Source organism: Falco naumanni, chromosome 4, assembly GCF_017639655.2.
Source record: "Falco naumanni isolate bFalNau1 chromosome 4, bFalNau1.pat, whole genome shotgun sequence".
NCBI classification, from domain to species: Eukaryota; Metazoa; Chordata; class Aves; order Falconiformes; family Falconidae; genus Falco; species Falco naumanni.
The window spans coordinates 107,988,606-108,006,142 of NC_054057.1; the positions used below are offsets into that span (position 1 = coordinate 107,988,606).

General features: G+C 42.1%; 1 protein-coding gene across 4 annotated transcripts in view; it reads left to right on the plus strand.

Moving 5' to 3' along the window:
• Nucleotides 1-17,537, plus strand: part of PHF2 (PHD finger protein 2) — a 97,644-nt gene that overhangs the window by 43,355 nt on the left and 36,752 nt on the right. For all 4 annotated transcript variants that reach the window (XM_040591326.1, XM_040591328.1, XM_040591327.1 and 1 more), the window contains exons 4-5: nt 10,992-11,077; nt 16,160-16,274. In XM_040591326.1, coding sequence (XP_040447260.1) covers nt 10,992-11,077; nt 16,160-16,274 — 201 coding nt within the window. The remainder of the gene's footprint in view (nt 1-10,991; nt 11,078-16,159; nt 16,275-17,537) is intronic.

The following is a 17,537-nucleotide window of genomic DNA, read 5'->3' on the forward strand; positions in this document are numbered from 1 at the left end:
TCATCACTGGTGGCTCTTCTAAATTAATAGAGCTTTTGAGTTGATCCTGCTTTCTTGTAAGATTGGCTGGCCAAAGCCTAAACTGTTTCATATCTTTTTTAGTTTCTCCAGGAGACAGAAAAGAGTCTTCTAATCCGGCAAGTTCCAGGGACCCCTTGAAATCACTGTCTGCCTTTAGCAGACTTTTGATCTAAGAAAATAAACCTGATGTCAGTAGGCCTAAATTTGCTCTGTGGAGGATGTCAGGAAAACATACAGGACTCCACAGACCAACAAAGGTTGGGAAAACACTGCTAAGTAATTACATTAGCTAAACATGATATTAAAAGAGATAAAGAGATTTTTTTGTAACAGCTCCTTGGGGCTCCACTCCTCTTTCTGTGTGTTAAATATGTGAGATCGTGGTTCTCTGCATTACTCCAGTTGGGAGAACTGTATGTTTTTAAGAAAGGAAAATTAAATTAGCCTTGTGTTTGGTACATTATTGAGCACTTTTTTTACCTGATATGAAATTAGGTAATTTCTGTGGCACCCAGGCATTCCCCTGTGCTGCAATAATTCCCAGCTGAGCAATTAGGGCAATTTTTCAGTCCTTTGTGCCCAAAGAGCGGCCCAGAAAGACTAGAACAGCATCCAGAGTCTGGCTCGTAGTTGAAATACATCTACACAACTGAAGGAAAGAAAAATGCAGCCAAACCTGTGCTGCTTTGTAAGGAATTTGGCTCTGCAGAGCCTGCAAGGGGTCAGGAGTGTGACCAAGGGATGGAGAGTCATGGTCAGGTGGCTGCACGGCAGAGCTCACTGTCTCTCAGCGTAACGGGGACGAGCAATTTAGCAAGCATCAAATGCTTCACAGAGTTCATTTACTAACAAGAATATGTAGTAACTACCATATGGCTCAGAGGCTTTGGAGTGTGAATACCAGTAATGTAAATGAGACCTGGGCTTCTAAGTGGCTCCATGGATGATTTTAAAAATCGCACCCATTTCTTTCTTCAGCTTCACGCAGCTGCTTGCTTCATGACAACCCACCCACCCCCCACACACCCCTTGTTTTTTGCTGCTTCTTTTGGTTTGAAAAATTACAATTCTTCTTCTAACACATTCCTTCCTCAGGTGAAGCAATGGTGTAGTGTGCAATGTATTTTAAGGACTCATCTTACCATCAACTCAGAAGAATCTTCCTTATGGTGTTTTCAGTGCAAGTAGAGGCTGAAAGTGGGTTTTATGTATCTAAGCCGCTGGAGTAGTTCAGTATTTTCTGCTTAATGAATAACAGCAATGCAACCATGTAAAAACAGTAACTCTCTGAAGAGTGTTTTAAACTTATTTCCTTTGTGATATGTTGAGGTTACAGAAATCACTGGGGACTTCAGCAAGTGGATCAGGTACAACGCCTTCAAAAAACAGGATGTCTTTTTCCACAACAACTAACCTGCTTGCAAAAATAGTGACTGAGGACAGATTATCATTAATAGTGTTCAGTGTAATAGAGACAAAGCTATTATAATTTAGGGAAATATATCCTATAATAATAGTTGCTAAATATTATTTGTTTCTGGTGTTTTAAAACTTGTTTTATGACTCAGGCTTGAACAATCTGAATATTGATTACATAAAATTTGTAATTCTATGAATGTCATTTAAATCCTCAATGTCTGCATTTTGTTTCTATGCTTACTTTTATTTTAGCTTTCCTTACAATTTGGGTGCACCTTCTGAAAAATTTTCAGTCTGTATTTTTAAAACTCTGCCTGTGAGTTTTGCTCTCCAGAGCGCTCTGTGTGGGTTGCCCCTTTCAGCAAGAGCAGCAAGTCCCTATCCCAAGCAGCCAATCATTTCACACCATCGGGGTTTGAGATTTATGTTGAGCCCTTTGCAGAGGTGGCTCTGTGATAAACATACAGGTGGACCATCCACTTGGATGCCTATGTACTGCAGAGGTAGGGTCTTGACACCAGAAACTGGGCAGATTATTATCTCTTAATCAAGGAGGTACCAAGCACCTGCACTGGGCAGGAACATCCATGAAGTCCCTCAGCCATTTGGAATAAAAAAATATTCTACAGCTGGCTGAGTTGGCTGTAATGTTTGTTTTTCAGTGAGGTCCCAATTTTGCTCACTTTTACAAATAGTTTTATAGAGGTCAAGTAATTCATGCTTTCTCCCAAAGGGCTAATTCTCTGCTGCATACCGCCTGCAAACAAGTTTGAAAAAAAAATAACGCAAAATGAGGTTCAGTCAACCGAAGAGGAAAGTTTATCCAAGACAGCAAAACTCATACAACTGGCTGAGGAGGAGGGACGAAGAAGCAGAGACAGCAGTTCCTTGCTGTAATTCAATCCTGCTGGCATTTCTCAACCGGGCTGTAACAAACAGATTTACTCTGTTCGTCTTTCTAAAAGTAAAGGGCACCTACTTTATAAGCAAGCGATTAACTCCCAGTATAATTGCAAACATCAAAAAGAGTGGGCAACATCCCCATGCCCCAAAGAATCACCTAATAATAAATAAGGTAGAAATGGTGATGCATCCCACCCTGTGCCCTGAGAGAGCACAGCTCTTTCTCTGGGTGCTGGGAAGGGTGGTGGGACCAGGCTTTGCACATCAGAGGGGACGCATATTTGAAGAGTAAGGAGAGCATCACTTGCAGTCCCCCATTTCAGCAGCGGGTCCCGTTCATGCCCGTCTGCTCATTGGAGTTTGGATATGGGTCTTGGGAAGGGCTAGTTTGGGGTTGCTCTGGGGTGCTGGCGCTGACCTCACATCCTGCCTGGACACTCAGGGCCAGCCAGGGCTGCTGCCCCCCCATGCCCTCCTGATCTGAAGGGCTGGAGCGCACTGCACCACCCTTACCCCTCTGCTGGCGTTTAACAACACGCAGCCAGCAGGAAGCTGCAGGACTGATGCTGTTGTGCCTGTTTGCTGAAGTAAAACTTTTTTAACTTCATGGTTCCAGACCCAAGTACTTGAATGATTTTGTGGCTTTTATGGGCACGGCAACTATTCAGAAGCACGGGTGGCATCTGAGTGATTTGAGTACGTGTTCTGTGTTGGCACGCAGTATTCCTGGTATATGCTGTATGTACTTGTTTGTAGCCCGGCAGCAATGGTTGCGTGGACATTTCCTTCCTAAGGCGCAGTCCAAGGTTGCTTGACGATAGTCAGCATCGCTTAGACAGTATGAAATCACCAGGAGTCAGGCTCTCTGCCGGCTATAGCAGCTACACCTTCTTCTGGTTCTTCCTCTGACCTCTTCAGATTGAAGGAACATGGTCAAAATTGTGTAGAACAGAAAAGATGTCCCTTCACGATTTTTGTAAGCCGAAGGAGGCTGATTCTTCCCGTTTCAAATACACAGTGTGTTTGCTTTCAACGAGCCCCAGCGTTGGGCCTAGAATTGCGGAAACCCAAATGTAAATTTTAGTTTAAAAAAGTAAGCGTGAAAATATGTGGAGCTGTGAAGCCCAGGAAAGGCTAATGCTACCAGGAAGATATTTATTTGTGAATTCCCACAGGAGAATTTGCAGGCAGTAGAGAGAAACCTCTAAGGCAAAAGCTCTGCGTGGAGGTAGCACAACCCAGCACTTGCAGAGATTGGCATCTTCAAAGCACCGAGCAAATGTTGGTTAATTATACTACAGCAGCCTTCGAGGCTATCAGGCAGGTATTAATATTACTGCTTTACAGGTGGAGAAATTGAGTCAAAGAAGTTACGTAATTTTCTTGGGATTAAAGGCAGTCATAACAAGCTGATCAGCAGTGCAGATTTTCCTTGCCTTTATGTTTGCCTGTTGCTGAAGCTGCTGTGATGCTACTGGGTTCCGCACAGGTACAGTTTGGCTTGGAGAGGAGGTCTGTCCCTCTGAATTTATGTTTCTAATGTGCCAAGAGTGAGCATATAAGGTGACCTGAAATACTGGCTGTCCAGTATAGCTGGGGTTATCTCTCGTTTAGCCACTAATTCAACAAGTCCCATGTACTGGACACTTGCATGTGTGCCTGAGTCAGCACACGTGGGGTTTCTCCTGCTTGCTCTGAGGTCTCCTACCAAAGTGATGCTGATACGTGTATCTTTCTGTTCTCTCAAATGACATCTGAACTTGCTGTTTTGCTTTAACCATATCTGACAGCAGGCTTGAGGTCTAAAATATTCTTCTATGTTTTGTGAAAATACATGGCTGATTCGATGAGACAAATCCTTCTGCTTAGGAAAAGGCTTGTCTGTTTGCCTCTTAGATGCTGGAAAGCACACATGGAAGAGCCCTGGTCAGAGTTCACCTGGTAACAGCCACTAGAAAAACAGCACACGAGATGCAAATCCAAGGAACAGCTCATTTCACTGCTCTTGGAAAGGCCTCTTTCTTTCCCTTTTTTTGTATTTCTTAACATCCCTTGTATCCATGATGTTGGCCATTGCATTTCTGCATGCAGTGATGTGGACACAAGAAACTGCTGTCACTTAACATTGGCCTGGCATCAAAAGGTGAAGTGTGAGTCTCTCTGCTGCTGGGAAGTCCTTATGTTCCTGTGCAGTACCTGTATATTTTTTTCAGATGGTAGAGGCTTCCGAAACTGGATGGGTATCTTCCTTACAAACAACACCTTGTTAAGGAAGGGCATTGTTGTGCAACGCATGATAAATATCACAGCAAAAAATTATACCAGTTGTTAAGGGATAGGGATGAGCTCAGGTTAATTACTAATTATTACCTTTATTACCTACAAAAATGCCGTGAATACCTCTTCTGCACTGTGATAGCTGCCCCACCTGGGGCTTTGATGCTTTATCCTCATGTGCCGGGGTGGAGCGGCTGGTTGCTGCTTGGGAGCCAGCAGCTGGCCTGAGCCCCTGCTGCCTGTGCCCCTGCCAGACCCCCAGCACGTGGGAAGGGCCCATCAGCACAACCCTTCACCCTCCTGGCTTACAGACCATTGACGCTATCTCCAGCTTCTGGGAGAAGCAAAAGAGGAGTGTGGAATCAATCACCATTTTCCAAGACTTAGCGCAATGCCGGTATCCCAGGTTTGTGGCTGGGAATAAAAGTTACTTGCATTTGGACTGATTCAGGGAGGGAAGGAGAAGCAGATGTATGAAATAAGTATCAAAGTGTCATTTTTTACCAGTGTTAAAATTCTCTAAGATTTCAGTGTGCTCCTGGTAAAGGTTGAAAACAGAATTTACGTTAAATATACAGAATACAACAGCTAGTCCAGTGATTTATTTGTTAGTTGCAAATTCTGAATAATATGTTTGTCCATGGAAGCAGCAGGCACTGAAGACCTGTGCCCTGCGTTGGGCTGTGCTGTTGGCCTGCTGGTAACCTGAGCAACCCCCCCCCAGTCCTGCCCATGACTGGTTCCTCAGCTACAAAATGGTACAATTGTACTGACCTTCTTGGCAGATAAAGTGTACGGTGTAGGGAGAGGTGGGCTTTTCCCCACTCTGGAAATTGGGACCTGTAAGTCGGGGGGTGAGGTGGGGGTGAGGGTGCCCCTTCCCATCTGCAGTCAGTGTGGTCCATGGCTCTTTAGCGAAGAGCGAAGGATACAGCATCAGCCCTCCAAGAGCGTGCAGGCGCTGAGCATCCTGAGGAGCTGCCACCATTCCCATCTGTGCTGGCTTCCAACTTTTCTTACAAACCCAGTTGTCTGTTTGAACACCTTATATTTCGTCTTTGTGCTATGTTTGAAGAGTGCTTCTCAGGAGCAGATGAAATGTACAGCTTTGTTTTCAGAAGTTATGATCTTAGCTTATTTTTCCTTTTGCTCTATTTGTGAATCAGTAGATTTTGTTTTCTTTCCTATCAACTAGCCTTTTGTTTGGTCGTTTTTATTTTTTGATGTTTTTCTATACTTGTCTTCTGGTTGATAATGGAGATTACACGGTTTTGATAGGATGGATATTATGTGGTTTAATTTTTCTCCTAAAATTACTTTATATGTCATCTCACTGAAGATGACAAATCAAGGTCTTTATAAACACTCATGTTATAAAACCACTTCCAATTTATGCACCTTTTGTTATTGTTGCCTGAATAAAAAAATTGTCACTAACTTTGTCAGAACACTGAAATTTGAACATCTCTTCATTGTGGACAGAGAAGAAATATAATTTTAAAGTTGCAAAGGACAGAGTTTCTAATAAAAATGTGATTTGTAGCCTCTGACTGCAAATGCTTCTGTTTGTGCTAATTCTCGTTTAAGTCACTGTAAAATGTGTGATATATCAGCTTAAACAGCTGCATTATCAAAGGCTTTACTTTCTGTTATTACTATTTTTTTCCTGTAACAGTTTTGGTAAAATTCAAATGCATCAGTAATAATGTTTTACTTTTATTTCATTATCAGATTAATTTTACATTGCCTCAACCTGAGTTAAGTCACTTAAATACCACTTTAAAATCAACCATTAAATTGTTTTCAATTGTTCCAACAAAGTATTCTTGGACACACAATAATGAATCACTTATGCCATCTTTACTGCATTTGGACAAAAATGTGGAACAAGGTTTCTCTAGGTGAGCACAACGGTGAGGGGTGTGTGCTGGCTGCTGCCACGGGGCTGGCATCCCTGTGTCCTGCATCCTCACCCTCCTCACCAGCTGCATCCCTGGTTCCCAGCTGGCATGTTACAGCTGCAGCCTCTCACGCGTTAACACCGATGGGACAGCGAGTGTGAGGCTTTGGAGGTTGTCTGAGGAGAATTTTATTTCCTTACTTGCTTATTCTTCACCAAGTAAAAGTTTTCTCCTTCTAATCTGCTTTGGGAACCTGGCGCTTTCCCCTGCCAAATGCCTTAATTGTCACACATCTAAAAAGCAGCAGCTGGAGATAATTCACAGACAGAGACATCCACCCCTAAATACTTTGTTGGAGGACACCCTCTTTGTACCCGCACACAACTCCGAGTGCAAAACCGTGGTGCCTGTGAGGTACCCTTGCTGTGCAAACAGGAGAATGTGTTTAACAATCTCTTTCGCAGACTGCTGGGGCATAAATGCTGCACTACTTGATTTGTGAGTTCTTGCAGCAGGGCAAGATCTTGCTGGGATGTCAGCACACTGTTTTGGGGTGTCTTACGGGCTTTTTGAAACGGATTCTTGGTCTGCTAGTACAAATGAAGCAAATAAATCTGCTCCTGCTGTTGTTCACGAAGTTGCTTCCAGCTCTGCCTCCCACCGCACGACCCTCTGCTCCCTGCGCATCCTTTTGCAAGCTCTGCCTTGCAAACTGCCTTGTGGTTCCTTTGCTGGACCTCTTATGTCCCTTTTTATCTCATCGGTGGATCTGAATAATCACAAAAGTGCTACCGAGAGCTTTACCAATTCTTCTCTGTCAATGGTAACGCATCCAGGGCTCATATTGACATATTAATGTGGGGCTGGCTGTGCAGGGCCCGTTGCTGGAGGCTGCTCCCAAGCACGCCGCCTGGGATCCTGCGCTGCCTGACTCGGAACCCGTTTGATCGTTGTAGGGGGTCAAACGCTTGGCTCGAGTCTTTTTCATGTTTGTGTTTCTCTCAGGCAAATAGGGTTGAAAAAAGAAATTGGAGGGACCAAAGTGGAGTGTTCTCATGAAAAAAAAAGAAAAAAAGAAAAGAAAAAAAAAAAGTGAAACACAAAGTGCCATTCGTGCTTGAATCTGGGGGGGGGGTAAGGGGAGGGCAGCACTGTTCAGCTGCTAGAGATGACTTGGTTTTCTTCAGCTGGAGAAATGCTTTGATACCATTCTGTTGTTAATTAACCACTCAGAAAAAATACATTTGTAAATTAGGTGGGAGACCGCTTCAGGACTCTGAGCTGATTCCTGCCAAAGCTGGCAATCTCCTCCTGGTTCTCATTCACAGGTGCAAATGCTCTGGAGACCAGCCCAAGGGTAGGTCACTGCTGTGGAGCTGACAGCCCCACTGCTACCAAAACCTTGCCCCATAAAACCAAGATACCCAGCAAGAAATCTTTGTTCCTCTTCTGGCAGGAACGTTCATGAGGGATTGTCTCTAGCAGTCTGTCTTTAACTATGGAAATTCAATTTATTATGCCTATATATTTTCATGTGGAAGTTCACAAACAGTTCTGCTAGTGGAAATACCTGGCAAGTCAAGCTCTGTTTGTTGAGAAAAGGGGCACAAACTGGAACTGGTTCACATTTTGGTTAAAGATTACCTGGGGCATTTCAATAGGGTATTTCTTGGACAGTTTGTACTTGCAGTTTCCCATACAGCAGGGACAGCAGCTTCTGCCCACGAGTAGTTGTAAATGGCCAAACTTTATTCAAAAGCCATGTTGTAGCTGGAAAAGTTGACTGCATCTTTCAGAGGACTGTTTGAGTTTGAGGTCAGTTATTTTTACTTCTCTGTTTTGTTCTAGTTAAATATTTTTACTTGCTCTCAGAACAATAGCTCCCACCACACTGAAGTCTTTGCCCAGTGCAGTAGCTTTTCATACCTCCTCCTGTAGCAATCCATGCAGCGCCCAAGGGTCTTATCTCCTTAGTTTAGCTAAATATAGACTTTTCAAGCCCTTGTATAGAGCCTAATCCATACCTTTACCAAGCTTAACAGGCTGAATCCAGTGGCATAAGCAGCTGACGCAGCTTTATGGGTAGAGGAATCCTCTACATTCTCTTATGGTTGCTCTAATCTGGCTGGGTTTGTTTAAATTTTCTGCTGCTCAATCTGGTATTATACTGCCTGTATATACTGAATCTGAGGACTGGATTCTTGTGATGGTTTTTCCTGTCCACAAACCAACTCCTCAGTTTTCCATGCTGTCTGCCCAGGGAGACCCAACAATTTTGTGTTTTTTCAAGTAACTGTTTAATAAAAAAAATAATCAGCCAAATCTGCAGTTGCTTTTACACAATTCCCCAATAATGTCCTGTTTATTGGCCTGTCCACAGGCTGAACTCAAAAATGAGAGCTTCTCTGGCTTTGGTTGCAAAGCTTCTCTCACCCTGTGCTCTTTGGTTTGGAGAGAGCTGGGTCCCCTACGCAGACTGGCAGCTGCAACAGGATGAAAATATCCGCAGAGTTTTCTGGCAGGGTCTTATTTTGACAAAAAATTTACAATGGTTATAAAAAAGGTTTGTTTCCATATCTTAGCTAGTTTGGCTTTTCCCGGCTTGGTTGCAGACATCAGTTTGTTGATGCTCTTTCTAAAAGCGAATAGATCTGTGGTTTGTAATCATGATGCGTACAGTTACACACCAACTTGTGCCCTGGATTCAAAAGTGGCTTCAAACCCACCTTTGTAAACAGAGAGGGTTGTCGTGCATTTCGACAGTTACTCCTCCTGCCCCAAGCGTGCGTGTGTTTGTGTGTGTGCATGCACACATGTGCACACCCCCCACCAAGGACATCAGAAGAGCTCTGAGCTCCATGGAGCTAGGTAGCTGGTTCACAACAGCAGTGATTTGCAAGGCTTAAAAAAGCATAGAAGAGGTGGGCATGCATGATGATGCGTTATCCTTCCTTTATTCGTGCACCTTCCTGTCTGCCAGCAACCGGGAGTTTAAGGGCCTTCCTGCATCTAGACCCTCACGTTCAGTAATGGCTGGTGTATCCAACCGACGTGAATTTCTCTAGTTATTTGTTTGTAATTCTGGACTCTTTGGTATTGTCTTAAAGAGACTGAATACAGTGAGTGGTTTGAGAGATTCTGTAGGGCACGTGGCAGAAGTGACCCACCCTGTGGCCTTGCCTGTGGGAGAGGAACAAACAGCCTCTCTTTTACTTCCTATGGGTCAGAACCAGCAGCTAAAAACTCTTGAATTCGTCTTCCTGCTCTAATCCCCGCTTTGTACTGCTGGCGGGATGCGAGGAGGCTGAACGCTACCGTATGCATGGAGATGGCATTGCCATGACCTGTGCCCAAACCCTTTCTACAGCAGAAGAGATGTATTAGTGTTTCCTGCGAACTGAAGAGCACTGAGAAGGCATTTCAGGTGGTGAGGTAGAGACACTGCAGGAGTGCTCTTATCGCGGTATGATCTAGCCTTGTTTGTGCAGGTGGTTAAGGTGCAGCTACCTTTGTGGCCTCTTGTGGATCCTCTTGCCTAGTTGAGCTCTCATGGAGCTGTGACACAAGAGCTGTATCTCACAGCACCCAGCTGAAATTCTTTTCTGTGCTGCAGATGTGCTTGCAGCCTGGGCTACTTCAGACCGAGCAAGCAGAATCAGAATCCTGTTTGCTTTTCCTCCATTGGGAGAGGAACAGTGCCATGCTGGGGTTTGATTATTTGGCTTGCTGTGCAGTGTTTTGACTGTGCAACGACTTCTTATCTTGGGTACTTCATTCCATTGCAGTTTAGTTTTGTTTTTCCCCAGCGCTGTGCTCTGCTATTGGATTGTATTGATGCAGCGTGCCCGCAGGCCACGCTGTATTGTTGCATGTGTTGTGCCATCCAGAATAATCTTGGTGGGTGTTCTAAGCAGCTGCCATGATACAACCCATCTTTTTGGCAACAAGCAGTGCTGTGAGCTATGTGTCTTCTTTTCCTCCTCATCTTCATATATTGTAATAGGGATGGAACCTATAGAAGTCTTGCATATGGTATAGCTTGCCAAGATTACTCTGGTACCTAGCAGCTGTCCATACATGCTTGGTAAAGAAGATGTGTTTTGTTAATTAGGTTTACGTGGGATGGTGCTTGGAGAACTCTATGTAGATACAAAATGGTCTCCCTGGGAAAAAAAATATCTTTGGGACTCTGCCATATTTTAACAGAGGTCCACAGTGAGCTGGTAGTGGACTTCTGACTGACACCTTTTTTTAGTGCCACATCAGGAATGCAGGCTGCAAAAAATCCCATCTGACTGTACTACTGTAAGGAGCACTTAAGCTTTGCTTTGATGCCATCAGCAGCAGACAGCATAGCTGCATAGTAAATGCGCAGCTTATTGGGGTTTGGTTTTTTTCATTATTCATTGTGTGCTTGTGTGTTTGGAGGTGGACTCAAGCTAATGTAGTATTTGCCTTCATATATTCCAGCTGTGTGGGTGTTGAAGAAGAAGAGGCACCAGATATTGACATCTATCATTGTCCAAATTGTGAGAAAACCCACGGGAAGTCTACTTGTAAGTATACTTGCACAGCTGCTCCTCACACAAAGCAGATTCTGTATGTTTAAACAAAAGAAGCTAGGGTGGTGGTTTTTTCCCCATTACAAAAAAACATGCCTAAATGCCATGTATCATATTATATCAATATTAGAATTCAAACCATGAGGTGAAAAAAGATGTTAGGGGGAAAAACCATGGGTTGAACTGTGAAGCTTTGGATGCAGCTCCCTGCCTGGCCTTTTGCAATGTGTATGAGCTAATGCAAGGCATCTTACCTGCAGAGCTTGAGTCGCCAGTCGCGGCAATGAAAATGATGCTTCCTTCCTTGTCTGAAATTAAGAATTGTGCAGGCACTTAGTACTGTGGGCTAGAAAAAGCCTACAGAAACAGCTAGTTCAAATACAGGGAATTTTGGAAACTACATGGTGGTTTTTGTCTTTGAGTGAGGAGAGTAAAAAGCAGTATGTTATGCTTGGCCTGGATATAAAACTAGCGATTTCAGTGGCAGTCAAAATTGTAGGATGCACTAAGGGTGCCAATTCTTGCAGTTCTTTCACAGGAAAAAGTTCTCCTGAGTAAAAGTGACAGTTGATCTCAGTGGGAGTTTCGTCTGGGAAAGAACTGTAGGATGTGTTTACTTTGGTCAGATTAATTCACAAATTCTTTCTATTATACAAGGGGGAAAAAAAAAGGGGAAAAAAAAGAAGCTAAACCAATACATGTAGAAGATTAAATGCTTTACTTGAGAGCCATTTACTGTAAATAAGCAACAATGATGCACAGAGGTTCTCACTGCTCTGCAGCCTTACAGCAAGACATAGAGGAAGAGCACTGTGCTCATCTCCCAGGATCCAAACAAACCATAATGTTCCTTTTTTAGTGCGAAATAAAGGATGGCTGGAAGCTGACTTCTGTTGTGTTAAAATTCTATAATTGTAAACCCAAGCGATTATTTCTGCACTGCTTTAAAAGTTAAAGTTTTAAAAATTTCTAAGGAGTAAGGAGAGGAGTCTGAAATGTTCATTTTTGGGGCAAAAATTGGAATAATTTTTCCACTTTGACTTTTTCAAAATCAAGAATGACCTGCAGCTGTTCCTGTGTCCCAGATGTCTGCTAGCAACTTTGGCCCAAGCAGGGCACCTACAAATTGGGCAAGCTGACAGAAAAACCCTTGGGAGTCTTGTTTGAAAGACTTAACAAAATCAATGCATCCCCACAAAATGTTTTGATTTAAAAGTCAGCCTTTCTAATGTTTGGTTGGAAGATTTCTGACAAACACACTGGAAATGGTTAAAACAAATAACCACAAATCATCTTCAGGTGAACAATTTGGTATTAGAATGGGTTGCGTTGAAAAGGAGGGTATGACTGCAGATATGCCCAAGCTGTTATTGACCCAGTATAGGGGAAGCAGAGCAGGATTTCTAGCCTCTGTGAGTTTTGTATAACATTGAGATGTGTCTGATGCTTTGATTTCTTTCACTTTGCTTTGAATTAATAATGATGAAATGCACCTACTTTTCAGTGCGACAGGAAAAAATCAGACAGTAGCAGCAAAAGTCTGTAATCAGGAATTACATACCAGTCCTATAGAAACTGTGGTGCATAATCTTAGAATTCAAGAAATGTCAGTTTTGATAAAAAGATTACAAGTTTTAATATACCAGGTAAGACGAGGAGAGTTGAATTGACAACAATCTTCTGATGCTTTAAGGTTTTTGGCCATCTAATTCTTCTTATCCAAATAAAGATCCGACTTGGCAGTACGTCCCTCGGTCTCCATCGTGCAGCACAGCAGAAAGTGCTGCTGGAGTGCCGTCGCTAGTTATAGTCTTATCATTGTATGAGGTTATCAGTGTGGTAGGAATACAGAACATGATATCATTCTGCAGTACAGCAATATGACTTTGTTTTCTCTCTTCAAATGCATTGCATGAAGTTTAGTAATGTACAAGGCCAATCATCAAAGTAGTTGAGTGTAAAAATTTCGGGAGCATTTAAACATTAGTTATTGATAACCTTACCTTGACTTTTGGTGAAGTGCAAGACCACAGGTTCTCAAGCTGTGTAGTCATTTTCACCATTAACGTAACGAATCGTGGATCCTGCTGGAAAATGAGGCTGTTATCCTGTAGCCCCTCCTTGCGGAGTGCAATAGGCCAGGGAAGTTGAAAGACTGATTAAATGAAGGCAGGAACAGCTTGGCTTAATGCATTCATTCTGTCAGGCATTTGTATGCAGGGCGTCCTGCTACACGGCACTTGGGCTCTGCTGGGGCTTCTGTGAGATGATCGCTTTTATTTGTTTATTAAGTGTTACAATACATGTTTAAACTTGTTATCTAGCACTATCAGTTTTGTAATAAATGAGTAAGAGTTGTTCCAGAGCCACTAGTTCACTGGTAGGTTTAATTATTGCAAGATTAGCAAAGGGAAACACAGACACCAATTGTCTGTTATGCAACTCGTCTGGATTTAAAAATATATGTGTATTTCTGGAGCATGCATTCCGCAATATATGTTTTCCAGATGTCAAATTTAAAAGTAATTTTCCTTTTCTTACATTTTTCCACTTTACCAGTGTGGCTTAGTGGCTACTATTTCAGAAGATTGCTTCCTGTCATATGACATTTTAAGCCATTTTGTTTTAATGCAATTTGTAGGAACTCCTCTTTGGGAAAAAATACACATTCATACAAAACTCTCTGACATAACTTAAATAAAATGTGAGTGCTTTGTTTAGGCAGACTTGACTCATTTTCATAACATGATCTGAAATGTTCAGTTTGATTGCTCATTTGCAGCAGTGAAAATCAGGAGAAATTCTTGGGAATTGGTGGAGTTACACAGATGTAAGCAACCCAAAGTCAGGCTGCAACTGTTTTTTAAGTGTTACAACCTTTCATATAAATCAATGGAGAGCCAACAGGGTGCTTCTAGGTATCCCTTTATTCATAAACACATTTGAAATAATGTAAGTATACCTTTGAAGTCTAGAATTATTTATTCTGAGGTACAGTTTTCATAAAAAGATATTCCCTTTTTCCTTATGGAATATTTTCTTTAGAAGGAGCGGGTTATACTTTCCAAAGGTCAAATTTGGATCAGAAAGTTCTGCAGAAAAAGATATCTGTAATCATTTGAGAAAAACTGGCCTTTCTGGCCAAAGCTAGGATTTGTTGCACGTGTTAATGACCTCTAATCCTTACTGTGATGTTCATGGTACAGATGAAACATGAAGAGAGTGGCTGAAAATAGGCCAAATGCCGATTGTTTGATGTAGTATAAATGTACTACAGCAGCCAGCTTGCTGCTGACCAGGAGATAGCACCTCCTGGGGAGCGTTCTGGTGGCAGAGGCATCTTTGTTGCCTCTGTGTGAGAGGTGGATGTGAGAGGTGGATGCCTGCTGGCACTTGGTGCCGAGGAAAATAGCTCCCTGATGCTTTTTGAAGAGTTGCAGTGAATTTCTTAATTCAGCAGTGATTTGCTGCTTTTATTTCTTGACGCTGCATGCTATCTGAAGTGTAATAAAAGAACATGCTAATATGATAAGCTCTTTAATTTTCACTGTGGCAAGTGACACCTGTTTCACTGGGACTTGTGCTAGGAGCGCAGTGTTGGTTTGGTTATGGTGAGAGGGGGAGGAGGCAGTCATTGGAAAGGGAAGGGGAGGAGGAAGGCTTGGCATTCATGTAGGGCTTGTTTCCTTTGTTACCAGGAGCACTGAATTAATACACTAAGCCTGAGAGTCATTAAGATAAAGAACTAGCAGCTTTAATGAATATATCCAGCTAGGCTGGAGAGCTGCATGGAACTAATAAAACCAACATGCTTTGTGCAAAACCTGGGATGGATTCATTGGGAGACGTCTTTACTTGAGTTGTTCCAGGGTTATGGTTGGGAAAACAAAGTTAGCTTTTCCCAAACCTCATGTCTTAATAGCTGTGGCCTCCAGATTCCTTTTTAATGAATAAGTATGTGGATCTGTATGTGTGTGCACGTGCAAAGAGCGAGGGAAGAGTGTTGTCCATGCATAGTTACTGAGGAGTCTGGTTCTTTCCCCAGCTGTTTTGAACAGTAAGAAGAGCATAAGAGGTCTTGATTTTGGAGTAAAATACTGAGTTTCATGATGTAAAACAAAGGTGAAACATAAAAGTAAGTTGTGGCCTATGAAAATTCTACTAACAGAGGCTTGAAATGATACAAATACGCAGTTGGGACAAAAACCAATTTACTACCAAAATGAGCATGTCCGGACAGACTGTGGAAGTAGGAACATTTGAGAGAGATAGTGCTAAAAGAAAAAGCTGGACCAGTTTTTCTTGCTCTGTGTTATCTGGCTGTCAAAGAGACAAGGCAGAGCTACACTGACATTTGACTGACTTACTTGTGCTTATTCCAGCTGACCCTTTTTCCATGATGAACCTGCCTGTATGTCTGTCATCCACTGGGAGCACAGTCAAGGGGCCTTTAGTATGCTGTCATCAACTTAAGGCCTTAGCCCAGCTTGCCTTTCAAAACCCAGCAATAAGAGTAGTTCTAAAAATTGCATTTGTGGTGCCCTTGCATCTTTTTTTATTTTATTTTCTTGATCCTTTTATGTGCATGCTGTGTGCAGGGTGTAATTCAAAGCCCATCAAAATTGATGTCAAATCTGCAACTGCTGGACAGACCTTTAGACTCAGGTAATTCATGACAAATACGTTCATAAAGATCTATACTGCATATTGAGAAGGCAGAAAAGTGGCTTTCTAAGAGGTTCATGATAAGGATTAAGTGTGTATTCTGGCAAGTACAAAATGTCCAGAGCCTGTGTTTGCATAAAGCCTGCGGTAGCTGTGCAGCTCAGTAATTACCCGTCTGGTTGCCCTTATGTTACAAACCGAACACTGTTCAGTATGTAATAGATCTTCAGGCTACAGTATAATTGTCTAATGGTGAATTGAGAGCAATATTAAAATTTGCAGTGCAGCATAGTGGGAGTTCCCTCTTCTCTGCTCACGTAAGAAATGAAATGAAGATTTATCCTTCCTTCAAATGTTTTAATAATTATCTTCTATTTAACATACAGTACTGTCCAATTAATTCTTTTTCAGTGAAAAAGAAAAGAAACTGGCATAAACATGATACTGGACAGACTACAGAGGTCAAGCCTGTACAGAACGGGAGCCAAGTCTTTATAAAAGAACTTCGAAGTCGTACTTTTCCAAGGTGGGTTGTTCAGCTGCATGCATGGACAGGGCTGTTGAGATAAAGCATATATAGCCACTTTCCTATGCAGCTGATGATGGTCCTTGCTGAAAGCATTACATAGTACAGAATGATGAAGTTTAAATGAGTGCTGTTTTATTGCAGATGTCCCAGGCTCTTCCTTTTTTTATATTTGTGCAGCCATATTCAAATCTACTCTTGATTAAGCCCAGTTCCTGTGGATTTCCGTAGAAGCTAGTATTTGTGAAGACAAGAACAAGAATGTGTTTGGCCCCGACAACATTTGCTTGCATAAGAAACTAACCAATTTATTGCATAAAACTATCCCGTTCTGAAAAATCTTAATGGTTTTGCTGAAGTCTGTCTCCATCTTGAAAAGAAGAACAATGACATCCTCAGTTGCTACAGTGACAAAGACTCGCTTATTTGGGGTAGTGAATAGTGCTAATTGTTAGGTGACATGTTCCACACTTTATTAGGCTGCTTCACAGCCATTTGTAAGAGTGATGATTTTCTTCTGGACTTTACGGTAGGCCTTAGCTAAATAAATCCTTAATTATTAATGACTACTTATTTTAGAAGAATCCTTGGAGACTGGTAAAGTGTACTTGGTAAACACAAAGCTTCCTTTTTACAGAGAATTTAATTTCACATTTAATTTCAAATACTGGTTTTAGGCTGGTTAAGGAAAAGGCTGAAAATACTCTGCAAAGTGTTTGCAGAGCTTACAGATGTGTTTCACTGAACCCAGGAATACAGCATTTTACTTGCTTGGCTATTTTTATTTGGGCCTGCTAGATTTTTGTCATAGCCTGTTGTTTAGTTTGTTTGTTTGTTTGTTTGCTGGTATACAGAGCAACCTGACAGGTTGCAAAGTTAATTTCTTAAGGTTTAAGGCCTAGGCAGAGTGATTTCAGTAACCTCAGATAGCCTCTGAGATTGCACTCACAGATGCAATATCTCTGAGTCACTCCCAAATTGTAGAAAACATATGGACCCCTTTTTTTTTTGTTTGTTTGTTTCTCACATAAATGTGCACATAAGAAAATTCTGCTGTCAAATTAAAGTTTCTGAGAAATAAGTGTCTGTAGCCAGAAGGAGTGCCTGCAAGATTTAGGCCCCTGATATCTACATTTGCTCCATTAGTAGAACAAAGTATTGTTGAGAAATTTTCTCTTCTGATGAAAATGAATGAAATCTGCAGATGTTCACAGAACAAAACCAAACGCTTGTCAGGCAGAATGTGATGAACAGAAAAAGGGG